General features: G+C 37.6%; 5 protein-coding genes and 1 long non-coding RNA gene across 7 annotated transcripts; 4 read left to right on the forward strand and 2 right to left on the reverse strand.

Moving 5' to 3' along the window:
• Positions 1-206: 206 nt before the first annotated feature.
• Positions 207-1,745, reverse strand: LOC104781394 (large ribosomal subunit protein uL29z). The gene is made up of 4 exons (XM_010506061.2): positions 1,616-1,745; positions 1,362-1,497; positions 556-712; positions 207-459 (listed from the first exon to the last, which is right to left on the reverse strand). Exons 1-4 carry the CDS (start codon positions 1,617-1,619, stop codon positions 385-387), a joined length of 372 nt encoding a protein of 123 aa, XP_010504363.1. The 5' UTR covers positions 1,620-1,745; the 3' UTR covers positions 207-384.
• Positions 1,746-2,039: 294 nt separating this feature from the next.
• LOC104781395 (caffeoylshikimate esterase-like) lies at positions 2,040-4,108 on the forward strand. The gene is made up of 7 exons (XM_010506062.2): positions 2,040-2,252; positions 2,410-2,539; positions 2,622-2,768; positions 2,991-3,121; positions 3,244-3,381; positions 3,461-3,559; positions 3,669-4,108. The coding sequence occupies exons 1-7, from the start codon at positions 2,235-2,237 to the stop codon at positions 3,936-3,938; spliced, it is 933 nt and encodes a 310-aa protein (XP_010504364.1). The 5' UTR covers positions 2,040-2,234; the 3' UTR covers positions 3,939-4,108.
• Positions 4,109-5,888: 1,780 nt separating this feature from the next.
• On the forward strand, positions 5,889-6,671 carry LOC147946137 (caffeoylshikimate esterase-like). Its single transcript, XM_087510635.1, has 4 exons — positions 5,889-6,000; positions 6,073-6,105; positions 6,174-6,300; positions 6,386-6,671. Exons 1-4 carry the CDS (start codon positions 5,998-6,000, stop codon positions 6,559-6,561), a joined length of 339 nt encoding a protein of 112 aa, XP_087366761.1. The 5' UTR covers positions 5,889-5,997; the 3' UTR covers positions 6,562-6,671.
• A 480-nt stretch (positions 6,672-7,151) lies between these two features.
• On the forward strand, positions 7,152-8,186 carry LOC104781396 (caffeoylshikimate esterase-like). Its single transcript, XM_087510634.1, has 3 exons — positions 7,152-7,304; positions 7,444-7,542; positions 7,730-8,186. The coding sequence occupies exons 1-3, from the start codon at positions 7,176-7,178 to the stop codon at positions 7,985-7,987; spliced, it is 486 nt and encodes a 161-aa protein (XP_087366760.1). The 5' UTR covers positions 7,152-7,175; the 3' UTR covers positions 7,988-8,186.
• A 255-nt stretch (positions 8,187-8,441) lies between these two features.
• Positions 8,442-14,021, forward strand: LOC104781397 (spliceosome-associated protein 130 A). Of its 2 annotated transcripts, XR_015597073.1 has the most exons (4): positions 8,453-11,676; positions 11,786-12,277; positions 12,379-12,590; positions 13,985-14,021. XR_015597073.1 is itself a non-coding variant. In XM_010506064.3 (3 exons), exons 1-3 carry the CDS (start codon positions 8,668-8,670, stop codon positions 12,514-12,516), a joined length of 3,639 nt encoding a protein of 1,212 aa, XP_010504366.1. In that variant the 5' UTR covers positions 8,442-8,667; the 3' UTR covers positions 12,517-12,743. The 2 variants fall into 2 exon arrangements, 1 of the variants encoding a protein (XP_010504366.1); XM_010506064.3 differs by lacking the exon at positions 13,985-14,021 and having other exon boundaries at positions 8,442-11,676; positions 12,379-12,743.
• On the reverse strand, positions 12,794-13,420 carry LOC147946138 (uncharacterized). The gene is made up of 3 exons (XR_015597074.1): positions 13,295-13,420; positions 13,008-13,041; positions 12,794-12,925 (listed from the first exon to the last, which is right to left on the reverse strand). It is a non-coding gene; the product is annotated as an uncharacterized LOC147946138 (long non-coding RNA).
• Positions 14,022-14,298: the final 277 nt, after the last annotated feature.

Raw genomic sequence — 14,298 nt, forward strand, 5'->3', positions numbered from 1 at the left:
CAGTGATGTATGATTATGCTGGCTCAGATTATTTAAAACTTTATACGGCGCAAAGTACACTCATCGTATATATTTACAGGTTTAGGGATACTGAAGTTGACTTTTGTTTGTATAACCTAATGTTTAAGCAGATTTTATTGTTAAGATTACTCTCTATCGCTCATGTGTTCTTTAAAAGTTCTCTCATATAAGCTTACATCGTTAAATAAAATAAAATAAAAAACTAAATTCCCAAACCAAATACAGATCATCCAACGAGGTAATTCTCAAAAGTCAAATAAGGTTTGTATCATATTCGAAATGTGAGGAATCATACAATGATATGTTTGAAGAATCAAATCCTAATTCAAAGATAATTCAGATATATCAGACAAGACAAAGATATTAAACCTTGATGGCATACTTTCTAATTGGAAAGTACATTTCTTGCTTCTTCTCTCGTTCTGTCTTCAGCGATGCCTATCAGATGCAGGGAATAAGTAAGTCATTAAGTATGGATAAAAAAAAAAAAGCATGTCACTGAATTATAATAGGAAAATCCATCGGATCAAATACCTGGTGCTTAGTTAGTCTCCTTCTGATGGCTCTAGTCTTCTTGGGACGGAGATCGAGTGGCAACAACTTCTTGTTCTTGTATGCTTCTCTAAGAGCAGACTTTTGTTTCTGTGAGGCCACAGTCAACACTTGCGCAATTGACTTCCTCACCACTTTGCTGAAACCACCACCCAAAAAAAGGACCCCATTCAGATCCATAATAACTTGAGATTTGAGGCTTTAGCAAGATGGCTACGAATTCTAAACCAACAAGGTTCTTGCTTGTTCAGAGATTCAAATATATAACATAACTATCTTTCTTTACCCATATGAGGGAACTGAGAGACAAGATAGCTACAAATCCCAAAAACTACAACACATTTGACAAAAGCCAAAGATTCATTAATCTAAGCCTCCATTGTTCTAAATACCAAGTTCCGCGTCTGAGAACACAATCAGCAAAGGAATCTTGTTTTAGATGCTAAAGATTCTGGATACACTAAACATAGAAGCTATACCTAACGACTAAAAACCCATAATTCCGTAAGCTAGGTACTATGCATACACATGAATGTATCAAACGCCTAATCATGTAAACATAGGCACCATAAACAATTTAATAGAAATGCAGCTTAACGATTATGAACCACACAATCTACTTTTTCACACAAAGCTAGGATCATACACAGAAAGAGGCTAGTGATTCCAGTTTCAAGAAACTTAAGTGAAATCCACATCATCCAAAATGCAACATTGTCAAAGAAAGCTACAAATTGCAACAATTCGTTTCTAAAAGAGAGGAGGGGGTGAGAGAAGAGAACAGTTACATCTTAGAGAGTTTGTTAGGAGCACCACCAGTGACCTTAGCGACACGGAGAAGAGCAAGTTCCGCCTTGAGATCTTTCAATTGAGCAGAAAGATCCGATTTTGATTTCTCCCTCAACTCATGAACCTTGATTCTCGCTGTTCACAATCCATTTCACATAACACATTAAGAAAAATATCTCAGGAGACAAATCTAAGAAATAAAAAGATAGAAAAATGCAAAAGTAAAATGGTGGAATTGATTCTTGAGTCTTACCCATGGCGTCTTCGACCTCTCTCTCTCAGACTCACAGTCTCTTGTGGTGCAGTGAGACCAGAAACCCTAAATCGAAGAAGATGAAGAGTGATAATGGGCCTTAATATCCTAATTTAAATGGGCCGTGAGCTTTAGTAGTTTTATTTTTTTCGGACGTATTGAGATTTTGAGATTAGCCACGGTAATTAATACAGGGGTTGTAATTAAACAGATTTTAATATCGTCACTATATTATATAGTACGTTGCAATTAGTGCTTACATCGACTTGAAAATTTTGTACGATTGATTCAACATCGACCTTGGTGTCTTTGCATTATTACATAATTCGAATGTAAGTAATTTGAGGAGGTCAATGAAATCTCTAAAGTAAAGTTAGTTAAAGCAGACGTAAAATAAATATTTTAGTAAGCTGGTCCCGTATGCAACGCATTAAGCGGCTCTCGTTAAAATCTCAAATCTGATTTGACTCTTCTTCTTCTTCTTCTCTCCTCTTTCTAATTTTTGTTTTTTTGGGTCAATAAATCTCTTTGTCTCGTACGTGACGTGACCCTCTTCTTCTATATATATTGAAACGAAATCCAGTTTTCCTTTCTTATAAGTTATAACAAAACAGACATCATGGTTACGTACAAAGAGGTATATATGTCTTAATCTTTCTCTCTTTTGTGATTATGAATTAGCTCTTTTATCATGATTCATGCAAGCTTTTGCTCTCTGTGTAAGAAATCAAGATTCGATCGTTGTGAAATTATATGGTTTTAAACTGATATTGAAATGGGGTTTCGTTTGTTAGGATTATGTGTTGAACTCACGAGGGATACAACTTTTCACGTGTTCATGGAAACCAGAGGAGCAACAAGAACCAAAGGCTTTAATCTTTCTCTGTCATGGCTACGCCATGGAATCAAGCATCACCATGAGCAGTTCCGTATTATTATATGATGATTAATCGTCAATATATATTCATAGCAAAACTAATAATTATAATCAGTACATATTAATCAGGCACTGCAATGAGGTTGGCCAATGTGGGATTCGCGGTCTACGGTATGGACTATGAAGGGCATGGTAAATCCGGGGGATTAAATGGTTACGTCAAAAAGTTTGATGATCTTGTTCTTGACGTCTCTTCTCATTACTCTTCAATTTGCGGTAACTATTCATTACAATATATTCCATAAATCAATTGAATGTTTTACTTCCAAATATTTTTAAAACTTAAATACCGCAAAAGATATGTTTAGCATAGCTAAAGTTTTTAGACCTAGTTAAAATTCTAGGAAAATTAATCATAAAGACCTAAAATTATTCTTCTACTTTTTATTCTCCATCTGAAAATGTTGAACTAATATATCTTGGAAATGATGAATGTAGAGAGGGAAGAGAATAAGGGGAAGAAGAGGTTTCTCATGGGTGAATCAATGGGAGGAGCAGTCGTGTTACTGTTAGCCAGAAAGAAGCCCGATTTTTGGGACGGTGCCGTTTTAGTCGCTCCCATGTGTAAGGTATGCATTGATCCGATCAGCGTGATCTTCGTTTTTTTTTTAAGTAATTAGCCCTTTGCATATTATATCCTTACTATTAAGTGTTGACTTTTAAACTTTAAGATTGAGTTTTTTTCATACAGTTGGCAGAAGACATAAAGCCACATCCTATGGTGGTCTCATTTCTCACAAAGCTAACTCGGTTTATTCCAACTTGGAAGATAGTTCCTAGCAACGATATTATTGACGTGGCATTTAAAGAATCCCACATAAGAAAACAGGTAACATATCATATAGTAGTAGTAGTAATAATTTTAGCTAGACGTTTTCATTACTTAAGAGTGAATATTTATTTCAAAGGTAAGAGAAAACGAGTATTGCTACAAGGGCCGACCTCGCTTGAAAACCGCTCACCAACTCCTAATGGTTAGCTTGGATCTTGAAAAGAATCTTCATCAGGTTTCTCATCTTTTTATCGACCTCCTCTGTTATGTCCAAGATTTGATATTATTTGTTCAACAAAATTTATGGATCAACATTTTAAAAATATAATTGAATTAAAAAACAGGTATCGATGCCATTTATTGTCCTTCACGGTGAAGATGATAAAGTGACAGACCAAAACGTAAGCAAACTACTATACGAGGTGGCTTCAAGTTCGGACAAGACTTTTAAGCTATACCCGAACATGTGGCATGGGCTTTTATACGGAGAATCTCCGGAGAATTTGACGATTGTGTTTGCTGATATCATAAGCTGGTTAAACGAGAGCGCTTCTGTCAAAAACCAAAGGTCAGAGTCTGAGTTAAAGCATATGAATGATGGTTTGCATAAATAAGTGTTGTGACTAAAACGCTTAGTTTGTATCATTAGTATAAGAATGTTGTAACTTTTCTATGTACACAGTTATGATATCATGTAAACCGTGCAAGTCATGACAGAGTTTCGTAGATCGTTCTCTGTTATGATATCATTCAAATGAAATAAAGGTCATCAATTTATTGTTCATATATGTGATGTTTCTGTGTTTATTTACTTACACGTGTAGTCTGATCTGTTTATATATTCACCGTGCAACGTCTATGTGCATTGGAGGTTTTGACAAAAGAGTCGAATAATGAATGGTGCGTATCGTAAGGTTCATAACAAAATGTCAGAAATTTTCCAATCCTCGCTTTGTATAGTAGATTTGAGTTCTAAATTATAATTTAACGCCTCCAATTTTAAAATAAGTAAAAGGCTGATCCAAATTTTTTTTTGTTTTGTCGATTTAACGTAATTTTGAAGGATCAAATAAAAAGTAAACTATACAAATGTTTGAAAATGTAACTTCGCAAGAATAATAAATAAGAAAATATTGCTTCTCTAATACTCATCAAGATGATTACCCAAATCTACTCTGCGTGATCCAATATAAATCCGTATTTAAGAATAATATCGCGTAGTTAATTACTTGAGTTTGACTCGGATGGAAAACATGTAAACCTTTAATGAATCTCCTCACTTAAAAAGAAGAAATAAACAAAACAAAACAAAATTTATGAGATTTAGAAAAAAAACTCACGAAAATTTTACTATATACCACCGCTGAGATGACCATAAATGAAAAGTAGTTACTCAATCTAGCTAGACTACAAAATTTGATGTTGTTTCTTTATCCAAAAATAAAAAAATTTGACGTTGTGAGGTTTTATCAGAACCTACATGTGTACTATATTATGGTATGAATTGCACGTCGAAATTTCATTTAGTCCAAATGCTAGATGCCTAGATCCCAAAATATTGTGGATAGTCAAAGTTCATAAAGAGTTACTAAATCAGTTATGACCTCATACTAACATTTAGAGAACCTTTGGCAAACCAAAATTTGTTTGAGATATTTTTGAATATATGTTTTAAGTTGTCATATATTTGGAAAACAAAACATGAAATGTGATATTTATTTGACTTACCATTCAATATTTGCGTTTGGTGTTGTTATATGCGTTTACCAACTGCAAATTTAATGTAGAGGCGAAAGCAGAACAGGGTAACAAGAACGAGATGAGATCAAGGGAACAAAGATCTCAAGAACAGAACAATGAGAGTCCTCCTCTCTGGCTTGACACAAGCGATTTGGGCAATTTAGATTGCCTCTTTTTGGCTTTTCTTTTATTTCGTTCAAAAACTGACTCAAACAAAGACTCGACCAGGTGTTAAATAACCTTGACTCAACAACAAGATAAAACCAAATCCCCTGACTCTAGGATATGTTAATATCCAAACAAAACCAAATGAAAACAAGAAATAAGATAAAGACTCAACACCCGAATGTCGGTTGCTTCAGGCCCACGGAAGCAACGACACAAGCCCACGAACAAGGATGCGCTGCATCAAAATTGCATTTGATTTTTAAAACGTTATAAAACAATCGATAACTTGCTTTCTTATCTAAGCTCACGACCGGACTTAGTTCTTCGTCTAGGATTGAATGGAAATGTCAGAGAGCAGGTTACGACGACTTCACAGAACACTGAACATGAAATCAACCTAAATCTAAGTGAGAAACTAGAATATGATGAGAAGGAAAAGTAACCAACTTCTTGTTAGTATGGATTTAATTGGGCATCATTTATAATTATTAAGTTACAACTTCACTAAATGACGTTAAGGGAAAAAGAGAAAAAAAAAACTCATTCCGCCATTAGTGCTTTACTTTTGGTGTTATGAAATTGCTAAATTTAGGCCACTCCTAAAATTTTAGTAATAGGTCTTGCGAGCGAAGAAGAAGGACATCACTATTGTCTGATTCAACCCTTTTCAAACATTTCTTCTTCCACAAGAAACAACAACCTAAGCCATATATTCTCTGTTATGTTTTGATTGGTACTCTCACATTACATTTTCTGGGATCAAACATGGTTAGTTTTGTTCTTCTTAATTATCTGGCTTAAAAATTTATGTATATTTGACTTGACTTTTGTAATGTACAGGCTCATGTTGATGGCCAAGTCGGATATAGCGAGGTAAATTTCAATACTCTATGTTTTAATTATTCATCAAATGAACAAGTCTGATAAGTTAAACGATTCAGGAATTCATCGAGAATTCACGGGGGATGCAACTCTTAACATGCAAATGGTTTCCAGTGAATCAAGAACCAAGAGCTCTCATTTTTTTTTGCCATGGCTATGCAATTGATTGCAGCACTACCTTTAAAGGTATCTATTTTAGATAATTTATATGCATCCATTGGAGAATGAGGAACAAAGAGGTGGATTAAATGTGAATTATTCTTGCTTGCAGATATTGCATCTAATTTTGCAAAAGAAGGTTTTGGTGTGTATGGAATTGAATATGAAGGACATGGAAGATCTGGCGGCCTCTCTGTCTACATTGATAACTTTGATCTTCTCATCGATGATGTCTCTTCACATTTCTCCAAAATATCTGGTCCATCTCTTCTTTCTTGTCCTCATTAGACATTGTTCATTGTTGAATTTATCATAACGTTACCAGCTAGACTGTTTCAAAAGCATTTTTCTGCGTTTACATTTGTACATGAGAAGAATGTGTAACATTTTACAGTTTATTTTTGCAAACAAAAGGTCTTCTTAGAAAAGTTAAAATGGTTTCATTTTAAAGTATACGCTAAATGTAAATGCGAACTCAAATTTATGAAGTGTCATTGCAAATCTTTAGTATATAAATATTCTTATGTAGTAAATAAATCTTAAGCAAAATTTTGATCCTGATTTAATTTTACAAATGCAAAAAGAAGTTAGAACTAAACCATTGTCCCATGCAAATGCACTAGTTATCCGCGATACTAAACCGTGTAGGACTATGATTTTGGTTGTTGTGTGAGGCAGAGATGGGAGATAACACAAAGAAGAAGAAGTTTATAATGGGAGAGTCGATGGGAGGAGCTGTTGTTCTTCTGTTGCACCGCAAGAAACCCGAGTTATGGGATGGAGGAATCCTTATTGTTCCCATGTGTAAGGTGAACATACATACTCACGTAAATCATTCCATTTCATCTCACAGAAGAATTATGTATAATTACTAATTTGATGAGAGTCAGATTGCTGAGGAGATGAAACCATCAAGAATGGTTATATCTATGATTAATATGGTTACGAATCTGATCCCATCATGGAAATCGATAGTTCCGGGACCCGATATCATCAATAACGCGTTTAAACTGCCTGAAAAGAGACAAGAGGTACTCTTACTTTCTTTTTTCGACATCATCTATAAGATACGATTTTGTTTTTTTGGTAACCAATAAATTATAAACGTTGAAAAATCTTCGGACGAGAATCGCTATCACACTCATGAGTCATGACCCTTTAAACATACAGATAAGAGCGAATCCAAATTGCTACCAAGGGAGACCTCGTATGAAGACAATGAGCGAGCTTTATAGAGTCAGTCTCGATCTAGAGAATCGGTTGAACGAGGTAATATTCTAATATATACATTTTTTGGTAAAAAAATATACTAATATTAATATACATATTACGCAAATGTTTAAAACAAACCCAAACAGTCACAAAAAAAAAAAAAAAATAAAAAATAAAAAATAAAAAAAACTAACATCTTAAAATGTAAAATGTTAATTTGGGGGATATGTGCATGTGAGAATAGGTGACAATGCCGTTCATAGTTTTGCATGGAGAAGATGACAAAGTGACGGATAAAGGAGTGAGCAAATTGCTTTACGAGGTGTCTTCATCTAATGACAAGACCTTGAAGTTGTATCCAGAAATGTGGCATAGCCTTCTTTTCGGGGAGCCTCCAGAGAATTCAGCAATTGTGTTCAATGACATTGTCCAATGGATGCTGACAAGAATCACTACACTTAATGTCAAGGCTAATAATGATGAAGCAAAATCTCAAATCTGATTAACTCAGACTCGGTCTAGATTACAACTACAACCACGTCTTGTTATTTTCTCCTAGTGTACAACTTCATTAATTTTTTTAAGGTTTGAATAGAAAAAAGATTGGATCATAGCTTAAGAGATTAGATTATTTTATCAAATAAGTAAGATTTTGTTTTCTAACCTTTTGGGTTGTTTTTGTATTTGTCTATTTAAAATCATGTAGATACAGTAAGGTCATCTCCATCAAAAGTTATTAGCAATATCTTAAGAGTTGCTTAGGTTTAAAAATAAATCAATCATATTAATCAAAAAAAGCAAATTTACCTAGTAATCGATCCTTAAATACTACTAGTTTAACTAAACACAAGCATCCAAAGTACTTAATATAAATTCTTGATTTGTATTACCCCTTGAGTTTGATTTTTTTTTAGTAAATACTATATGAGCTTACTATACATATTGGGCCGGTTTGGTTTCAGAAAACAGGCCCATGATAGGATCTTTGCGGTTAGAACACCTCTCTCCGAGCTTCGAGCTATGGCGGTAATATTTAGGGTTTATTCATCTCCTTCTTCATCATAATCTTACCAAATCTAAAGTTGATAATGCGATAGGAGTTCGCATAAACTCGAAAGGCCAGCGAAAATCCTAAGTTGAAGTCTAAAACCCTAGCAGGTTCGTGGTGGTCGTTAGAGAGAGATGTATCTGTACAGCCTTACACTGCAGCAGGCGACGGGAATCACCTGCGCAATCAACGGGAACTTCTCCGGTGGGAAGACGCAGGAGATTGCGGTAGCTCGTGGCAAGATTCTCGATCTTCTCCGCCCAGACGAGAACGGTAAGATCCAAACGATACACTCTGTGGAAGTATTCGGTGCAATTAGATCCTTAGCCCAGTTTAGGTTGACCGGTGCGCAGAAGGATTATCTAGTGGTTGGGTCAGATTCGGGTAGGATAGTGATACTTGAGTACAACAAGGAGAAGAATGTGTTCGATAAAGTTCATCAGGAGACCTTTGGCAAGTCGGGTTGCAGAAGAATTGTGCCTGGCCAGTACCTGGCTGTTGATCCCAAAGGAAGAGCTGTTATGATTGGAGCTTGTGAGAAGCAGAAACTGGTTTATGTTTTGAACAGAGATACTACTGCTAGGTTAACCATTTCTTCTCCTTTGGAAGCTCACAAGTCTCATACTATTTGCTATTCTGTCTGCGGTGTGGACTGTGGCTTCGATAACCCCATTTTTGCAGCCATTGAGCTTGATTACTCCGAGGCAGATCAGGATCCTACTGGCCAAGCCGCTAGTGAGGCTCAGAAGCATTTGACTTTCTATGAGCTTGATTTGGGGCTCAACCATGTCTCTAGAAAGTGGTCTGAACCAGTTGACAATGGTGCCAATATGCTTGTTACTGTTCCTGGAGGAGCTGATGGGCCGAGTGGTGTTTTGGTTTGCGCCGAGAATTTTGTTATTTACAAGAATCAGGGTCATCCTGAGGTGAGAGCCTTGATACCTAGACGAGCTGATTTGCCTGCTGAACGAGGAGTTTTGGTTGTTTCTGCAGCCGTGCACAAGCAGAAGACAATGTTCTTCTTTTTAATTCAGACCGAGTATGGTGACATTTTTAAGGTTACTCTGGATCACAATGGAGATAATGTCTCCGAGTTGAAGATAAAATATTTCGACACCATTCCGGTCGCTGCTTCGATTTGTGTTCTGAAGCTGGGGTTTCTTTTCTCTGCTTCGGAATTTGGAAACCATGGTTTGTATCAGTTTCAGGCCATAGGGGAGGAACCTGATGTAGAGTCTTCATCCTCTAATCTGATGGAGATTGAAGATGGTTTTCAGCCCGTCTTTTTTCAACCTAGACGACTTAAGAACCTTGTTAGTATTGACCAAGTCGGGAGTCTGATGCCACTCATGGACATGAAAGTCCTAAATCTTTTTGAAGAAGAAACCCCTCAGATCTTTTCACTTTGTGGGAGAGGTCCACGCTCCACTCTAAGGATACTGAGACCTGGTTTGGCCATCACTGAGATGGCTGTCTCTCAGCTTCCAGGTCAGCCAAGTGCTGTGTGGACGGTGAAAAAGAATGTGAGCGATGAGTTTGATGCATATATCGTCGTCTCTTTTACCAATGCTACTCTTGTTCTTTCGATTGGTGAAACAGTTGAAGAAGTTAACGACAGTGGGTTTCTTGATACTACCCCGTCCCTGGCTGTTTCCCTGATCGGCGATGATTCTCTCATGCAAGTCCATCCCAATGGTATCCGCCACATAAGGGAAGATGGACGTATTAACGAATGGAGAACTCCTGGCAAGAGGTCAATTGTTAAAGTTGGGTATAATCGGCTTCAAGTGGTCATTGCATTGAGTGGGGGAGAGCTTATCTACTTTGAGGCAGATATGACGGGTCAGCTGATGGAGGTGGAGAAACATGAGATGTCTGGTGATGTGGCTTGCCTGGACATTGCGCCTGTTCCTGAAGGAAGACAAAGGTCTCGCTTTCTTGCGGTGGGATCCTATGATAATACTGTGCGCATTCTATCTTTGGATCCTGACGACTGTCTGCAGATTCTCAGCGTGCAAAGTGTCTCTTCAGCTCCGGAGTCTCTGCTATTCCTCGAAGTTCAGGCATCGATTGGTGGAGATGATGGTGCTGATCACCCGGCAAATCTCTTCCTTAATTCTGGTCTGCAGAATGGTGTTCTATTCAGAACGGTGGTGGATATGGTGACTGGTCAGCTTTCGGATTCTCGATCCCGCTTCTTGGGACTGAAGCCTCCCAAGTTATTCTCCATTTCTGTGAGAGGTCGGTCTGCAATGCTGTGTTTGTCTAGCCGACCTTGGCTTGGTTATATTCATCGGGGACACTTCCACTTGACGCCTCTGTCTTACGAGACTTTGGAATTTGCTGCCCCTTTTTCATCTGATCAGTGCGCTGAAGGTGTAGTCTCTGTCGCTGGAGATGCTCTGAGAATTTTTATGATCGATCGTCTTGGTGAAACGTTCAACGAAACAGTGGTCCCTCTGAGGTACACGCCTAGAAAATTTGTTGTCCAACCCAAGCGGAAGTTGTTGGTTATTATCGAGAGTGACCAGGGAGCATTCACCGCAGAAGAGCGTGAAGCTGCAAGAAAGGAGTGCTTCGAGGCTGGTGGAGTGGGAGAAAATGGCAATGCAGATCAGATGGAGAATGGTGCGGATGATGAAGATAAGGAGGACCCGCTTTCAGATGAGCAGTATGGTTATCCAAAAGCAGTTTCTGAAAAGTGGGTTTCTTGCATCAGAGTTCTTGATCCTAAGACAGCTACGACAACTTGCCTCCTGGAACTTCAGGACAACGAAGCTGCATACAGTGTCTGTACGGTGAATTTCCATGATAAAGAGTATGGCACTTTGTTGGCTGTTGGTACGGTCAAAGGGATGCAGTTCTGGCCCAAAAAGAATCTAGTGGCTGGGTTCATACATATTTATAGGTTTGTGGAGGATGGGAAATCTCTTGAGCTTCTTCATAAGACGCAAGTAGAAGGTGTTCCTCTTGCTCTGTGCCAGTTCCAAGGAAGACTGCTGGCAGGGATCGGACCTGTCCTCAGATTGTATGATTTGGGGAAAAAGAGACTGCTTAGGAAATGTGAAAACAAGCTCTTTCCAAACACCATTATCTCTATCCAAACTTACCGTGATCGTATATACGTTGGTGACATTCAGGAGGTGAGTGCTAGATCCTATTTATATGTTTACTTATTATTGTTGTTGTGCGCTTCTTATTGGTAAATAAATATCTCATCTGACCTATCAATTTTTTGTTTTGTTTTTGCAGTCTTTCCATTACTGCAAGTACAGGCGCGATGAGAATCAGCTATACATATTTGCAGATGACTGCGTCCCGAGGTGGCTGACAGCATCGCACCATGTGGATTTCGATACCATGGCAGGGGCAGATAAGTTTGGGAATGTGTATTTTGTGAGGTTGCCGCAGGATGTGTCGGAGGAGATAGAAGAAGACCCGACAGGCGGGAAGATCAAGTGGGAGCAAGGAAAGCTGAATGGAGCACCGAACAAAGTGGACGAGATAGTACAGTTCCATGTTGGGGACGTTGTGACGTGCTTGCAGAAAGCTTCGATGATCCCAGGTGGATCGGAATCCATAATGTATGGAACAGTGATGGGTGGCATAGGGGCATTACATGCATTCACATCCCGTGATGATGTCGATTTCTTCTCTCATCTAGAGATGCACATGAGGCAGGAGTATCCTCCTCTCTGCGGGAGAGACCACATGGCTTACAGATCTGCATATTTTCCGGTCAAGGTATGAACCAATAATAATAACCCATTGCTTTTTTTTCTTTTCTCTCCAAATAAAGTCTTGTTTTTGAATTGACACTTTTTTGCATCTTTTATGTTTAACAGGACGTGATAGATGGAGATCTCTGTGAGCAGTTCCCGACACTTCCAATGGACTTGCAGAGGAAAATAGCAGACGAGTTGGATAGAACACCTGCGGAGATTCTGAAGAAGCTCGAAGACGCTAGGAATAAAATCATTTGATAAAAAAACATAAAAGAGGAGTCATTGTTTTGTTGAAGAAGACAAAGTAGAGTAGAGAAAGAGGTTATAATATAGTCAGGCAAAAGTTGCATATTGATAGCTTAAAACAACTATTACACTGGCGAAGAGTTTGTGAGGATAGAGGTTGGCCTTATTGATGCTTAACTCTAATCATGTATTTAATTTTCTTTTCTATTCCTTTAATTTTACCTCAGCACATTTTGTGAGTTCGAATCCCCAACCATGAACCATACATTTTTGTCTTCCGTCTCAAAAGGTAAAATACAGGAAAAGAGAAGAAGTTAGACGTACGTGTGTATCTTAAGTGAAGAATTTGTAGAGTTGGATCATATACGACTCCCAACGGCATGCATATCCTGACATTGCAGGTGTCATGGTCTCCACAAATCTGGATTTACGAAAGACATAAATGTATGGAGAATTCATTTATAAGCTCAGTCATGGTTAATTCGGTGGATTCAAGTGCTTACAGTCTTGCAATGAGATCACTTGAGAAAACGTCATCTGTAAACATAGATAGACAAGATTGGTAAGGAAATCTGAACAATCTGTGCACACACCATCAACCAAAAATATACAGAGAAAGGGCATTCATTTTGTTTTTAGGGAAAATGAGATATTGAACCATCATTAAAACACAAAAGAGGCATTTAAGATATCAAATCACACACTATTATAAAAAGCCTACTGAAGACATTATCATGAATCACATTGTTACTACCATATGCAACAGAACAGAGGAGTGCGTAGATGATACCTGTCTCTACTAAAATTTGAAAAGCTGAAAACGAATGCTCCTTTTGATCTGATTGTTCCAAAAAGCTAAATGCACAATGTAATGCCTGCAACATCAAATCGATTTTAGTCTATGAAGAAAACAAATAATCATAGAACCGTGATAATCAGGACTGTGCTTATATATGATATTTAAGCCTAGAACCGTGACAAACTGAATTCAAACATGTGATTCTGCATATGTTTAAAAACTCTGTGAGCCCAAGGTTGAGACCACATAGCGAAGCTTTTGAAGTTTGCTGAATCTAGTAATAGTTGATTTGGAATGACATCCAAATTGATTCAGCCCATAGGCCTACGCATAGAAAACCCGCCACTTGTGATCTCTTGGCGTTTCACGGTTTTGTACGCCTGCTTCGTCGCGTCGCTCGATTGGCTTGTCCTTTGTAACATTTGGTTGTTTGTGGACTCCATTTCTGGTAGTTTTAAAAGAGATTAGAGTTGAATTTTTTGACGAAATGAAACTGAAAACGTGAAGAATCTATAGCGACATGTAGAGGAAGCAGCGTTACGAAAATCATTACAAACCTAATTATCGTCGTTTGAGGTTGATGACATGGCATAATTGTTAGAGATTTAGAATTTGTAAAATAGTAACCTGATGTGGCACAATGTAGGGGTTTTTAAGAAGCTGATGTGGACATTGAAAGAGGTCCACATTGACCTTATTAATTAACATTTAGCATCAATATGCCATCGCACAACTACATGGATCAAAATTAAGGATAGCAACTAAAATATATGCGATCCAAATTTGTAGAATCAAATGTAAATTTGGACTTCACACTCATCAGTTTTCACAAGAGTTTATGTTTTACAAAACAATGACTCCTCTTTTGTGTGTTTTAAATGATCTTATTCCTAGCGCCTTCGAGCTTATAGGTGAAAATATGAAACAAAAGGAGTATAATTCAGATAGTAATAGGTGAAATTTATGATCACTTATCCATAATTTATGAATGGGAA

This window comes from Camelina sativa, chromosome 4 (genome assembly GCF_030686135.1).
Source record: "Camelina sativa cultivar CO46 ecotype springtype chromosome 4, ASM3068613v1".
Taxonomy (NCBI): Eukaryota; Viridiplantae; Streptophyta; class Magnoliopsida; order Brassicales; family Brassicaceae; genus Camelina; species Camelina sativa.

Bases quoted from the DNA above. Each gene is read 5' to 3' on its own strand.
- LOC104781394 (XM_010506061.2), bottom strand. The intron at 713-1,361 runs GTAACTGTTCTC...TGGTGGTTTCAG, and splicing joins CCTAACAAACTCTCTAAGAT to CAAAGTGGTGAGGAAGTCAA. The intron at 460-555 runs GTATTTGATCCG...TGCATCTGATAG, and splicing joins GGAGACTAACTAAGCACCAG to GCATCGCTGAAGACAGAACG.
- LOC104781395 (XM_010506062.2), top strand. The intron at 3,122-3,243 runs GTATGCATTGAT...TTTTTCATACAG, and splicing joins TAGTCGCTCCCATGTGTAAG to TTGGCAGAAGACATAAAGCC. The intron at 3,382-3,460 runs GTAACATATCAT...TTTATTTCAAAG, and splicing joins AATCCCACATAAGAAAACAG to GTAAGAGAAAACGAGTATTG.
- LOC147946137 (XM_087510635.1), top strand. The intron at 6,106-6,173 runs GTAAATTTCAAT...TAAACGATTCAG, and splicing joins GCCAAGTCGGATATAGCGAG to GAATTCATCGAGAATTCACG. The intron at 6,301-6,385 runs GTATCTATTTTA...TCTTGCTTGCAG, and splicing joins TTGCAGCACTACCTTTAAAG to ATATTGCATCTAATTTTGCA.
- LOC104781396 (XM_087510634.1), top strand. From the start codon at position 7,176: ATGAAACCATCAAGAATGGTTATATCTATGATTAATATGGTTACGAAT. The intron at 7,305-7,443 runs GTACTCTTACTT...TTAAACATACAG, and splicing joins TGCCTGAAAAGAGACAAGAG to ATAAGAGCGAATCCAAATTG. The intron at 7,543-7,729 runs GTAATATTCTAA...ATGTGAGAATAG, and splicing joins TAGAGAATCGGTTGAACGAG to GTGACAATGCCGTTCATAGT.
- LOC104781397 (XM_010506064.3), top strand. From the start codon at position 8,668: ATGTATCTGTACAGCCTTACACTGCAGCAGGCGACGGGAATCACCTGC. The intron at 11,677-11,785 runs GTGAGTGCTAGA...TTGTTTTTGCAG, and splicing joins ACGTTGGTGACATTCAGGAG to TCTTTCCATTACTGCAAGTA. The intron at 12,278-12,378 runs GTATGAACCAAT...TATGTTTAACAG, and splicing joins CTGCATATTTTCCGGTCAAG to GACGTGATAGATGGAGATCT.